Raw genomic sequence first — 13,780 nt, 5'->3', positions numbered from 1 at the left:
TGGCTACATTTATCTTTATAATCTGACATCTGATAGTCCAACATTTACCATAATCTGTCTTTTATATTCTGCATATACCGACATTATATGTAACACGGCGGGGCCTTTGTAAAACAGAAGATATTTGACTCATTTGGGCATTCCCTTATATATCCTATTAGTGTACATGGACTTCTTAGAAGCAGAAGAGCTCTATTACCCAGGCAGAGGGCCACTGGAGTTAGTGGCTTCAGCTGTGCAAGGCTTGGCATGACAATGTTTTACATGGTTGCCTATCAGTTTAAATGTTATACAGTAGTCACTTAAGTTGCAATATTAATTGGTTCCAGTACGACCATTGTGTGTTGAAACCATTGTAAGTTGAGTAATCGGTTCCAAAGCCCCAAAATGTCATCCAAGATCAGATAAAATTAAGATTTAAGAAAAATAAGCAGAAAACTAAGACAGATAAAACAAGTCCTTACATATAACAGTCAGGAATAGCTGCTAACAACTAATACAGTTATTTTACCGGAGAAGTGGTTGGATCTGAGTCTGAGGCATTGTATGTTGTTGAGTCTGGTTTCAACTTACTATGGGTCAGAAAAGACCATTGTATGTCAAAAATATTGTATCCTGAGGCCATTGTATCTTGAGGGATCACTGTATAACATTTGTCTACCCATGGCTGGCTGTGTGACTGCTCATAGCTGGGTGCGACTGCCTATTGAGTTTGTCTTGCCCTGGTGGGAGACTTTTAATGGGATTTTCTGGTTTTAGGTTAATAAAGTTTCAACTCTGTTTAAATATTTGTATTATTCTTATATGCTTAGAAATCCCAGCATGTAACAAGTAAAAAATGCAATCACTAGCCATGCTTGATGTGAAGAGTTTCAAGCTACTTTTTAGATTTCTATGGACAGATTTCTAAGTAATTCTAGATGTAGCCTTAGGCTCAGTCTGGAGTCCAGTGTGTTTGGCTCACAGAACATTGCCTAGAGCAGGGGTGTTGCTAGGCTCCCAAAATGTATGTGTCAAATTCTTAAACCAACTGACCCCATGCCCAAGCCATACTTCATATTTTACCGTACTTGCTGGATGGACACTACCAAACATATGCTGGTGGTGTCTCATCTGATGTAGACATTCTCTTTCATCATCTATTTCATTCAGGCCGTGACGTCTTCTTTCAGCCACACCTCATCTCTGCAGAGTTTGCCACACAGACTTCTTAGGCCAATGACTTTTCCATCGTCCTTCAACAGTGTTATCCTACTAATACCCCCAATACTGTGCCCATTATACTCCGCAATGCCACCAAATACTAAACTGCAGAAATTATAGTGCCATACAGATAGTCCCTACAGTGGTAATATAAAAGTCCCACCAAAGCAATAATTCTCTCAAAGAGTGGCCTCATTAGTAATAGTACCCCTACAGTGCCCCCAATAATGATGATGCTACCCACAAGTGCTCCTGTTAGTAGTAGGGCCCTCCATAATGTGCCCAATAATGCCCACCATAGTACAGCCAATAGTAATAAGGCCTCTCTATATTGTACAGTATGAAGTAAATATGACAATCGCACTCCAATTTCAATGCAGAAAAGTAGTTCTTTAATTAGAATAGGCAACTTAACAATACGGTGTGACGTTTCATTGAAAACATGACCTTTATCAAACTCAGGTTGCCAGGTGGAGAGACGGATAGTGACCAGGAAAGATAGGTGGTAAACTTTACCCCAGGAAAGCAGCTGTATAATGCTCCGCTGTAGTTATTATTCTCCCTTATAATGCCCCATTAGTTATAGTGCGCCTGTAGTTATAATGCCCCACTGAAGTATAGCGATGATGTCATCACACAGCCTGTACCGTTCATACATCTTCTAGTAGGTATCTAGGGGTCTGTAGCCTATGCAACTGATTTATGGCGTGGCACGAAGCCAATGGCTCCTGTGACCCGCTGCATTTTCAGCTGTATCGCTGTTTTTAGGACACCAATACAGTTGAGTGTCTGGCAGACGCAATGTTCAGGGACCTGGGCAAAACATCAAGAGCTTGGCCACATCAAGAGCTAGTTCTCTCCACTCCCCATTTGAGAGCAGGACTTTCAGCCTGCAAGTGTAAAGTGTCTTCTTATTCACTCCCAGAAAACTAGTATCTACTATGGTGAGGAACTGAAACACAAAGGGGCACATTTATAAATCCCTTATACTAATTTCACACTCCTCCTCTTCTTTCTACTTCCTTCCAGTTTCTATGTCAGCAAACCCTTTGATGAAATCGTGGCCAGGCCCACTTCTGGGCTCACCTCGTGCGGTCAGTACACCTTTTTGGGCTGTAACTTCATTGGGTTCATTGCACATGTGTAACAAGTTTGTGCTATGCAGGGTACTGACTGTGCAGGGGCGAAACGAGTCCAGCAGTGCACCAGAATGGTATTTCCTTTACCCTGGGTTCAGACCTGAGCGTTCTGAAACAAGCGCTCTGTATGCGCGATTGTACGGGCGTTTACAATCGCGCATACAGAGACAGGCGTGCACACATTGTCACGCGTTCCCGAATATCTATGTGCGGTAACGCGCGACAAACGCCCAAAAAAAAGCTCAAGAACTTGTTTGAGCGTCGGGCGTTTTACAGCGCGATCGTACGCGCTGTAAAACGCCCAGGTGAGAACCATTCCCATAGGGAAGCATTGGTTTCTCCTTGTTGAGCGTTTTACAGCGCGTAGGAACGCGCTGTAAAACGCTCAGGTCTGAACCAAGGGTTAAGGGCTTGCTCACGCAGCCAGCTGAAGGTGATAAAAAAAAGATGTGGTGGAGAGGAACAAGGCTTGATGTAGCTGGGAGTCCCTGGAAACCATTAACCCTTGGGACCTCCCATTAGGCTCTATTCTGTTAATTTGCATATGGCTCAAAACACAGAAAATGAAGAAAGGGACAAAAAAGGTTATGTTTGTGATACTGTACGTCATTGACAGGACCCCAGTGAAAATGTGAAGGACTTTAATTCTGTCATCTCCTTGAGTATAATGGACGGAGACATGCAAATTGCCCCTGGCCAACAATGTATAAGGCCTCTGATTAGCCTTGTAGGCTTATCATTACAAGGGTCACGACTCTTTGGAGTAAGGATCGGGAACTATTTGTATTCTCTGTATGGAACGACATGAAATGGTAGATGTTGTGCATGTCAGTGAGAAAGTTAAGAAATTAAATTTAATATGTTTCAGCTCATATGTCTTGGGGAAACCATTGAGGACAGTGTAACACAATCTGCGGAGTTATCGTCTGGACCTACTGTTAATAACATGTACTTACCACAAATCTGTTTACTGGCTAAAGTGCAAATGAGAATAGGTAAGTATAGCACATCCATAACAGGTGTGCTATGTGTTTTGTGTCTTTGCTTTTTTTTATTTTTCTATTTTATAAGTCCTTTCTGAAAACTATTGTTGATTCTGCATAAAAATTGATATAATTATCTATACAAACCCTGCCATCTTATTGATTATAAAATGGGCTCCTCTGTATTCAATGATCACTGAGCATATATTATTCTCTCTGTGTCACCAAGACTAGAATGAATAGTAATTGTTTTGCGCTTTAAAAAGGGCAAAGGGGGAAACAAACTGATCTAAAATTACCCATTGAACGCTTATATCTCTGGTCTATTATCCAGCTTTTATTGCATTTATGAAATTGTGTACAGTGGAAAGATTTGTTCTAATTTTCTCCTTTTGCATTAACAAAACAACCGCTTCACTACATGATTTTTAGTTTTAGTTTTTGCAGCCTGTAAATATTTCGATCTGCATTTATCTGTAATCCACTCATGGATGATACAGATTTTCAAAAAAAACAATTCTGAACATTTTCTTTGATTTGTTTCAACTTGAAAGGGTCTTTAAATGGTCATCTAATGTCAGATAGCTGTGGGTCCCACCACTGAGACCCACATGTGGTAGCTTGCTGAGACCCACATGTGGTAGCTTGCTCTCTCAGTTGTTTCTGTTGAGCCTATAGAAGTTAATAGAGAGTGATTCTTTGGATATACTTTAGCTATCTGAGTTAGGAATAACCCTTCTGTTCATCCAAAACATTGGACTCAACAGCACTTCAGAGGGAAGGCAATAATATACAGTTCATAACTCACCCAAGATCCAGAACGTATGTGTTAATCCTTAAACTGTGAAAAAGGGCAAGCACAGATCTTTTCTCGGACAACATACTTTTAAGGAGAACCCTTTGAAACTTTTTGTAAATCCATTGCCCAGTATCCTTGTGGAAGTACTGAACAAAGGGTGCAAGCTTATAGCGAAGAGACGTCAAACCCTGGGAAATTTGCTATTACCCAGCTTTTTACTTCTAAAAAGGACAAACTAAGGGATCATTGGCTTCAATATACAGGATTTACTAAATATTCCACCATTAGATAATGTCTGTCAATATGCCAGTAGGAGAACAGTTTTTGTTCCCAGTAACAACAAACTTTGTTATGATTAGAGATGACTAAACTCATATTAGATAATCAAAAGAAGTGTCGCAGAAAACCAAAAACAAACATAATCTCATAACCTTATTAAAATATAAACTACTATTAGATATTTTAGAAAGGCTGTAATTACTATCGACAAACGGCACCTGAATACAGAGCTTTCTTTGTAGGAGACCGCAGTAAGAACATTCCTTGAACCTCTCCGGTTCCAACAACTGGTAAATGATCAAACAATAAACATAATCTCCCTTATTAAAATATACCTTTTAATCCGACTATTAAAAAATATCCGAAAAAAACCCTCAATACTTAAATAAGTCTCAGTTTTGTCATATGAAACGCCAACTACATAAGGTTAGGGTTATAGATATATATATATGTATCGAGAGGTGGGACAAAATATGTCCTTCTTTACTCACGGTTTGTTGACACACGGTATGGTGAGTGAATTGAATACTGGAAGCCAATATGGAAAATATATCCTTTTTAGATTTAAGAATCTAAAAAAAAGGGGGCATGTTACATACTGAAACATATCGTAAGGCTACAGCTACAAACAGCCTTCTCCACTGAGAGAGTCATCACCCCCAACCCTTAAAAAAGGTATTCCAAAGGGGCAATATAGCCATACTAGGAGAAATTGCTCCGATGTCCCTACGTTCTTCCAACAATCTAGAGATCCTAAAAAGAGGTTCCTGTAAAGGGGGTATCCTGAGGAAACTCTAAAAGAAGCCTTTAAACACTCACTAGGCACAGACAGAAAGGAATTACTAAACCCCCCAAAAAGGAAGAGCTCTGATAATCTAATGACAATAATAGGAACATTCGATAATGCACAGGATAAGGTGTTAAATATACTTAGGAGACACTGGAATATACTACGTACTGATCATGATTTAACAGAGATTCTTACTCCTTATCCCTCAGTGACTTTCAGAAGAGTCATATCTCTCAGGGACCACTTAGTACAGAGTATGTACATCACACCAAGACCCATGGGGACATGGTTGGATTTTAAACCAGTAGGCACTTATAGATGTGGTGGGTGTGTAGCCTGCCCCTTTATTAATGTGTCAAAAACCTTTATAAGTGTGACAACAGGAAGAGTATACAAAATGTGGAACTATGTGAATTGTAAAACATCAGGGCTGGTCTATTTGATCACATGTAGTTGCCCACTAAACTATGTGGGCAAGACAAAACGTGAACTGAGAAGAAGAATTGGTGATCATTTGGGGGATATCAAACACAGGAGGGATACCCCTATAGCGAATTATGTCTTGCAGGTCCATAAAGGCAATCCACATGCTTTGAGATTTCAGGCAATTGAAGTGATTAACCCTTCCCCTCGTAAGGGTGACTGGAATAGAAAAATATTGCAGAGAGAAGCAAGATGGAACTACTTCCTAAAATACTATCCATCCAGAAGGGCTGAATGAACAACTTTCCTTTAGTTGTTTCTTATAAGAAAATAGCCCTTTAAGAGATATATAATTTAACTCCCCCTTTCCTTCTTTGCCCCCCCTTCTTTTCCTTAGTTTCCCAGTGACAAAATATACCAATTGTACTAAGTGGAAAATCGATATTCAATAAATATCTCTCCCCCATTATAGTTGATAACACAATGGACATCATTGTAGGAGACATAACTCTTGTTATAGTGGAATTGCATCATGTAAATAACAATTATGGCTCCCGTTAGAATGGGTAGGGCCCCTGATATAGGGAGTATCTTTTGTCACCGTGGTGCGGGGGAGCGCAGGTGCGTTCCACCTAGGAAACATCAGTGAGACCCAAGTTCACTTCCTGAAACTGGAGCATGTCATTTCCGGTTTCGGCCATACGGTGAAACGCATCTGCATTCCACGACGATGCCGATGTTTCTCTAGGCCTCTATCTAGCATTTAAAAGTAAAGGCAATACCTCTGGAGATTGTGCAAGCGGCCCCTAAGTGTAGACACAGCTGATATGGAAAATATAGGTATTTTCTACTGTGTTGTAGGAATGGGGGAGGAGGGGGGAGCGGGCAGGAAGTGTGAGGGTGGAGTTATTATTCCTTTATAAGGCACCAAGTTTGAATAGTATACTGACGCCACAAATCTGGAGCCCATATCCTGTTACTATATCCCAGCATTACAGGAACTGTGAATGGAGGAGATCTTATACTAAGGAATTTTATCACCATATTTCCATTAGTTACCTCTCTGTGTATCTTATTATCCCCTGAAGAGCCAGTGAAAGTACTGGGGAAACGCAGAGTTGGGACTATTGTCGTTTACAGATAAGTTCAACTTTACCTGTGCGGATGTTTTTTTCTAATTTGGGACTATTTTTTTGTTTACATCAAAAAATCTTCAGTTTTTTTATCTATTTGGACTGATTTATTTTTTATGTTTCTTTTTCAACTGGGATTAACATTCTGCTTTTAGGATAAGGGCAAGGAGTGTTAGGGTTTAGCCACCGAGAGGTGGGGTCGCCCCTTTCTGGGTAGGTGCTCTGCCTGTAGGCAGGGATGAGAGTAAGGGCCACAATAGGGATATACATGTTATTCCCAAGTGTACCCGGATCTGGAGTCCAAATTGGAATTTTTGAAAGATAAAACAATGTAAATATACAGGACATCCAGTATTCAATTCACTCACCAAACCGTGAGTAAAGGACATATTTTGTCCCACCTCACGATATATATATATATAACCCTAGCCTTATGTAGCTGGTGTTTCATATGACAAAACTGAGACTTATTTAAGTATTGAGGGTTTGTTTCCGGATATTTTTTAATATTTAAATTAAAAGGTATATTTTAATAAGGAGATTATGTTTGTTTTTGATTTTCTATGACTAGAGATGAGCGGTTATCCAAAATTCTATTTGATTAGTTATGATTGCTTCGCCTCCCATCATTGAGCCTCTCAGATGCCGCATTCATCACTGATCGCAGCATCTGACATTAAAAGTAAGGCCTTTCAGGGGTTAAAACAAAAAACATACTCACCTTATCCGTTTGCTTGCGGGGAGGCCATTGCGGCCATCTTAATTGAAGAAACCGCTCAAAATCTGCGCGGTGACGTGATGACGTCATCATGCTGGCCAGGCTCGGTGACATAATAACTGATGACCAGCACGCTAATGTAGTGACGTAACATGTCATAGCATTTATTCAATCAGGATAGCCGCAACAGCCTCTCCGCGTACAAATGGTTGAGATGAGTATGTATTTTTTTTTTACCGTGAGGAAATTCGACTTCGTGGAAAATCTAATTGTTTCTGAAATTCAGATCAAAGTCCAGTCCAGTTTGACTGTGATTTGCTCAACACTAATTAAGACATTATCGGACATACCCTTTGTAAAGCAAATATGATTTATGTCATGGAGTGCAACTTGGAATGTGTGGGGTGCACTATAAGGAAAATAAAAACTTGTATTGCAGAATATACCTATATCTAAAATATCTTTTTTGTCATATACAAAGTCATCAGGGGCTGCCAAACATTCTGTGACATGCCAAAATGACAGTCTTGCATCCTTTAGGTTCTAAAAAAGGAGAGGTGGTGACTGGCGCAGGAAAGTGCTACATCAGGAGGCCTATTTGATTATCCATTTGAAAACTCTGTATCCAAGAGGTTTAACCACTAAGAAGCCTTTGGCTGGGCCGCCGCCTTTTCATGGTGGCTCATTCATAGGAGTGCCGATCTGTGCTGTTTAACGCCTTACATGCTGCAGGCAATGGTACCCGCTGCATGTAAGCGGGAACAAAGCGATCATATTTGCGGGGTGCAATTGTGTGTAAAGGCTGGCTGGGGCCTGTTCTAGGGCCCCAAGCCATCTTTGAGTGCTTTCCAACAGGCTGTGCCTCTCTGGCGCAGCCTGCTGGTCAATGTCAGTATGGCACTGACATTAAAATGCAATGCATTATAGTGATGGTGCATTGTATTTTAAAAGCTATCAGAATATTGTCTGTTATAGTCCCCTTGTGGGACTATTAAGTGGTAAAAAAATATATGTTTGGTATCACCACATCCATAATTACCCGCACTACACTACTCAAATATCATGTAAATTATCCCCTACAGTGATTGGCATTAAAAAAAAGTAAAAAAATGACAGAATTGGTCATTTATTCTTAGTTGCCATTGAAAAAACGTAATAAAAAGCGATCAAAAAGCGTAATTAACCCCAGAATGATACCAATGAAAACAACAAGTTGTCTCGCAGAAATCACGCCCTCACATAACTCTGTAAAATTAAAAAAGTTATGGCTCTTGGGAAGCAGCAATGCAAAAAGATTTTCTTCCTTTAAAAAAAGGGATTTTATTGAACAAAAGTAGTAAAATAAAAATTCTATGTATTTGGTATAGCTGTAATAATTCTTTTATTATTGCATTGTACTCATTATGAACTAAATATCTTTTTTTTTTATTTGGTCTTTATTAAAAATGTGGAGTCCTTTTCTCTGTACAGAGCTGAGATGCTCTACTAGCAGGATCTGAATTTTCTCTGTGCTCCATCAGATAGGGAGCTGGCAGGCTCCTTATCTCTGCTCTCAGATCCTATAAACACAAAACAAAGCTCAATCCTTATTTTACTGATAAGAATGTGGCTTAAATAAGTGTTTATGACCTCTTATTAATTTAGAGATAAGGGTTATTAGATGGCCAGCACAAAGTGAAAATAAAAGTAGGATGCGCACAGCTATAAAAACTGTTATCCTTTTGTAATAGAAAGTCTCAATATTCTTAATAAAGACCAATTGAATAAATGATTTTTAGCCCGAAGTGAGTAAAATGCAATCCTAAAAAAATGTCCCCAAAGGTTTACATAGCCTTTTAAGGTAATCAACACCTTTTGGGGGCAATTTTTTAAATTATTGAATTCTACTCATTTTGGGCTACAAATCATTTTGTATTGTGTTAAAAATTTCCAGCAGTTCTTGTACTACAGGGGATACTACTGTATATCTCCCTATGGAGAGCACCTAATCATAGTTTGAGGAGCCTTATAGGCCAGACAATGCTCCCCTGGGAAGAGGGTAATCAAATGAGCTCTTAGCAAGCTCTGCCTCTAATTTTCAGCTTTTTAAACAGGCCTTGAGACATCACTTGGCTGCCTTACTTGCTCATTTTCATACCCTCTTCCGTGTACTACAGGGTTAATTGAGAGTGCATCTGCAGACTGTCAGTTTCTATTTACTCATCATTTAGCAGAGCTGCCTTTTTAGTCTGTAGCCCTGTTTTTTAAACTCTTGACAGCTCATAAATACAGCTCAGTTCTTATCACATTGATAAGAATATGGGTTAAATTGTTTATGAGTTTCAGGAAATCACAGATAAGGGATACAGTGTAAATACATAACCTGCTGCTCTGCAAAAACACAGATTACACTTTTATACTGGGAAGGTGGCTAAAATATATTTTTTAATAACCAATTGAAAAAAAAATGTTTTTATCCCGTAATAAGTAGTATGCAATAATATAAAAAATTACTCCAATGTTGTCCATAGCCTTTTATTCCTTAACATACTCCACTGTACATGTACCTTGGAATGCTGTGCTCTGTGATGGATAAATATCCATCACAGCATACAATTGGCAATTTAGTGATTGCAGTTTATAATCACCTAGTTTTAATATATAATTTTTTTCCCCCCAAAATAAAAATAAACAATAAAAAAAACATTATAGGCATTGTCGCTTCCATAAACGCCTGTACTATTAAAATGTTTATACCATACGACAAATGGCTTACGGAAAGAAAATTCAAAATGGCCAATTCAACCTTTTTTTGTTACATCACATTCCCAAAATTTTTAATACAAATAGATAGAAAAGTCCCACACACTGCAAATGGCATCACATAAAAGACGTAAACTATAACTAAAAACTATAAAAATATGGTATCGTTGTAATCGTACCGAGCTGAAAAATTAATGTAACGTTCAATTTTACCTCATAGAGAATGCCATAAAAGCAAAATCCATAAAACTATGGTCAAATTGTGTTTCTTCCCAGTTCCACCCTATTTGGATTTTTTTTTTTCAGTTTCCACTACATTGTATGCAATATTAAATGATGCCATTAGAAAATACAACTTGTCCATCAAAAAACAAACATACCTGTATATGAATGGCAGAAAGTGAAAAATGAAAACGCAAAAATGGAAAATCAGTAATTAATTTTGGGATGTATAAAAATCGTGAATATAATACCCTCGCGGGTCAAGGGATTATATTGCTATTTAATGGTGGAATATTCTAGCTATATACACCCAAATGCTTATAGTCAAGTTATGTATCTACCTGAGTGGCAGATGGAGAGCGGTTGGTGTTGTCAAACGCCTTATTTTCTTAAGGACCATCCTGATATTATTAAAATTTCTAAATCGATCAAAACAAGAATTAAAATAAAAGAGGAAGCAATAATTGATAAAAAGAAACAAAAATTTGAAAGAGATCTAATTAATAATATAAATAATATGAGAGAAAATCGTTTGGAAGATATATCAGGGGATAATACATCCCATTACAACACAATAGATGTCACCAACTGTGAAGGGCAGGTTATCTCTATAGGCAACATCTCACTGTATGAAGTTAGCATAGAAGATATGGGTGTAGATGACAATACAATCAGGAAGATTAATCCTCTACCATTGTCACCACTGATTCAGATAAATAATAAAAATAGAGAAAATGGCTCCATAATCACTAAAAATAGATATGAAGTTCTTGACTCAATTAATGAAGATGACAACAATAGCGAAAAGCAAAACTTAAACAAGAATAAGCAAGAAACAAATAAAGAAGATCATGCTAACCCCCAAAACCCTAAAATTAGTAATAATAATAACGAGACAAAACGTATGAGTTATACCACTATTGTACAAAAAAGGACTAGTCTAGAAGGAAAATCGCTAAAAACAGATTTAAAGCAACCCATTACCAAAACGAACACGAAAAGAAAAACTGTGAGGAAGGATTTTTTCCAAGCAAATCCCTCAAGAAAAAAAAAACGCAGAGAGGAAGGAGGGAAAAGGGAAAACAAAGAACAAAGAAAAAAACAAAGGGACAAGGTATCTACAACCTGAGTAAATATGTACTGAAAAAGGGTGAAGTAGAACTACTAGAAAAAGGTTTAGAGTTCGATCCAACATCTACATTTTGCCCCTTTGATACTTTTATAGGCATAAAAAAAAAACTGCGGAATCCAGCTCTAAAGAAATATTTTATAAAAAAAAGGATGAGACAGATGATATTGAGATGGATAATAAAGAACAAATAAAAGCATCATGTGGCTTCATACACTGAATTAAAATCAAAATCCCAGTTTAACCCCCTAGGTACTGAGATGCCTTTAAAACTTTTTAAACTCTAGTATTACGAGATTAACGCGAAATTAATCCAAGAAAGAAAAAAGGACCACAGAATTTGTCCAATGAGGAGATAAAAGGAATTGGAACACTACAGATGAATAATAACATCGTTATAAGAAGGGCAGAAACAGGGGGGGGGGGGGGGGAGAATGTTATTTTGGAACAAGAAAGCTTACCACAAAGAAGCAATGAGACTTATGGATAAAACAACCTATAAAAAATCCTACTGATTCATATAAAAATGAATTAAATATATTAGCAAAAAAAGGTAAATCAAAGGGTATCCTATCTATGGATGAAGTAACATACATAAATAATTAAAATCTGTGGGTGCCAATGTTTTACTACCTACCCAAAATTCATAAGTGTCAGATTAATCCTCCAGGAAGACCCATAATCTCAGGGATTGAAGGTTTGACTTCAAATCTATCTAGCTACGTTGATGTCCTGTTGCAGAAAAGCGTACAGAAACTCCCAGCCTATTTAAAAGACACAAAGCACATCTTACAGCTATTAAAGGAGATAGAATGGCAAGATAACTATATCATAGGCATACTTTAATTGAGAACAGGAATAGGTAGACTTCATAGGGGAGTGTATTACTTTTATTCTTACCCATAATTATTTTAAATATGAGAATGGATTTTATTTGCAGACGTGGGGGACCGCAATGGGGACCAGATTCGCACTGAGTTTCACAAACCTGTATATGGGCAGGTGGGAGGACCTTACCATATACCCACAGGGGGTGCTTGGGTGCGAATCTGGTCTTCTGGAAAAGATTTATAGACGACATTGTTTTTATTTGGAGGGGAGCAGAACCCCTATTGGATCAATTTTTTAATAAAATTAAAAAAAATGAGTTTTAATGGCATTTTACACCCAATTGGAGTCGGCAACAAATAATTTTTTTTGATTTAACCATTTTTATTGAAAATGGCCAAATACAAACCAAAATATACCCACTGATGGTAACAGTTTTATACCTCTTGACAGCTGCCACTTATCCATTTGGCTCACGAACATCCCTTGCAGCCAGTACATCAGAGCTCATAGGAATTGCAGTAGCATTGAACATTTTGAAAAAGAAACTGCTGAATTAAATAAAAAATTTATTGAAAAAGGGTACAAAATAAACAATCTAGAACCCATTATAGAACAAGTAAAATAACTGGATCGTAATAAACTGCTACTAAATGAGAAAATAACAATAAAAACAAAAAGAGAAACGGCAATAGAAATAAATGGTGAAGAAAGAGAAAAGGACAACCAGATTAAGCCATAATAACAAAATACAGTGAAGGAGAAGGGGCCATCAAGAGGATTGTGAGGCGTCATTGGGACATTTTAAGACAAGATAAGTTAATAGGAGATAGAATCCCCATGTGTCCCATTTTCACATTTAGAAACGCACAAAATCTAGCTAATATAATAGCCCCCTCTATAAAACCCTCTCAGAAAAAAGAATTCAGCTATATAAATAAGATCAAGAAAGGTTTCTTCCCCTGTAAAATGTGCTGTAACTGTAAGTTAGTGAAACGGCAAATAAAAAATCCTACGTTTGAAATGGGGGATAACCTACATGTATATAAGATTGAAAATCATATTACCTGTAACACTAAAGGAGCAAAGTCAAATATATGTAGGTAGAACTAAGCATGCAATGAAAATAAGAATTAGAGAACATGTAAAAGAAGGCGTTTGACAACACCAACCACTCTCCATCTGCCACTCAGGTAGATACATTACTTGACTATAAACTAGAATATTCCACCATTAAATCGCAATATAATCCCTTAATCTGCACGGGTATTATATTCACAATTTTTATATATGTATATTTGCTGAGTCAGGGCAGTGGACTCATTCTAATAACCCTGCAACGGCTCCTCGGCTGTGCGCCTGGGGAGAAAGTGATTAAATTAGCGGGAGCGC

General features: G+C 37.8%; 1 protein-coding gene across 1 annotated transcript in view; it reads left to right on the top strand.

The window, feature by feature from the left end:
• The window catches only part of CFAP54 (cilia and flagella associated protein 54), a 383,858-nt gene that overhangs the window by 295,158 nt on the left and 74,920 nt on the right, over positions 1–13,780 (top strand). Inside the window, exon 57 of the mRNA XM_044280574.1 lies at positions 3,211–3,337. Within this exon, the coding sequence (XP_044136509.1) occupies positions 3,211–3,337 (127 nt within the window). The remainder of the gene's footprint in view (positions 1–3,210; positions 3,338–13,780) is intronic.

Source organism: Bufo gargarizans, chromosome 2, assembly GCF_014858855.1.
Source record: "Bufo gargarizans isolate SCDJY-AF-19 chromosome 2, ASM1485885v1, whole genome shotgun sequence".
Classification (NCBI taxonomy): Eukaryota; Metazoa; Chordata; class Amphibia; order Anura; family Bufonidae; genus Bufo; species Bufo gargarizans.
Note: the sequence above shows the minus strand (reverse complement) of the source record. Positions and strands in the feature narration are given on the sequence as shown.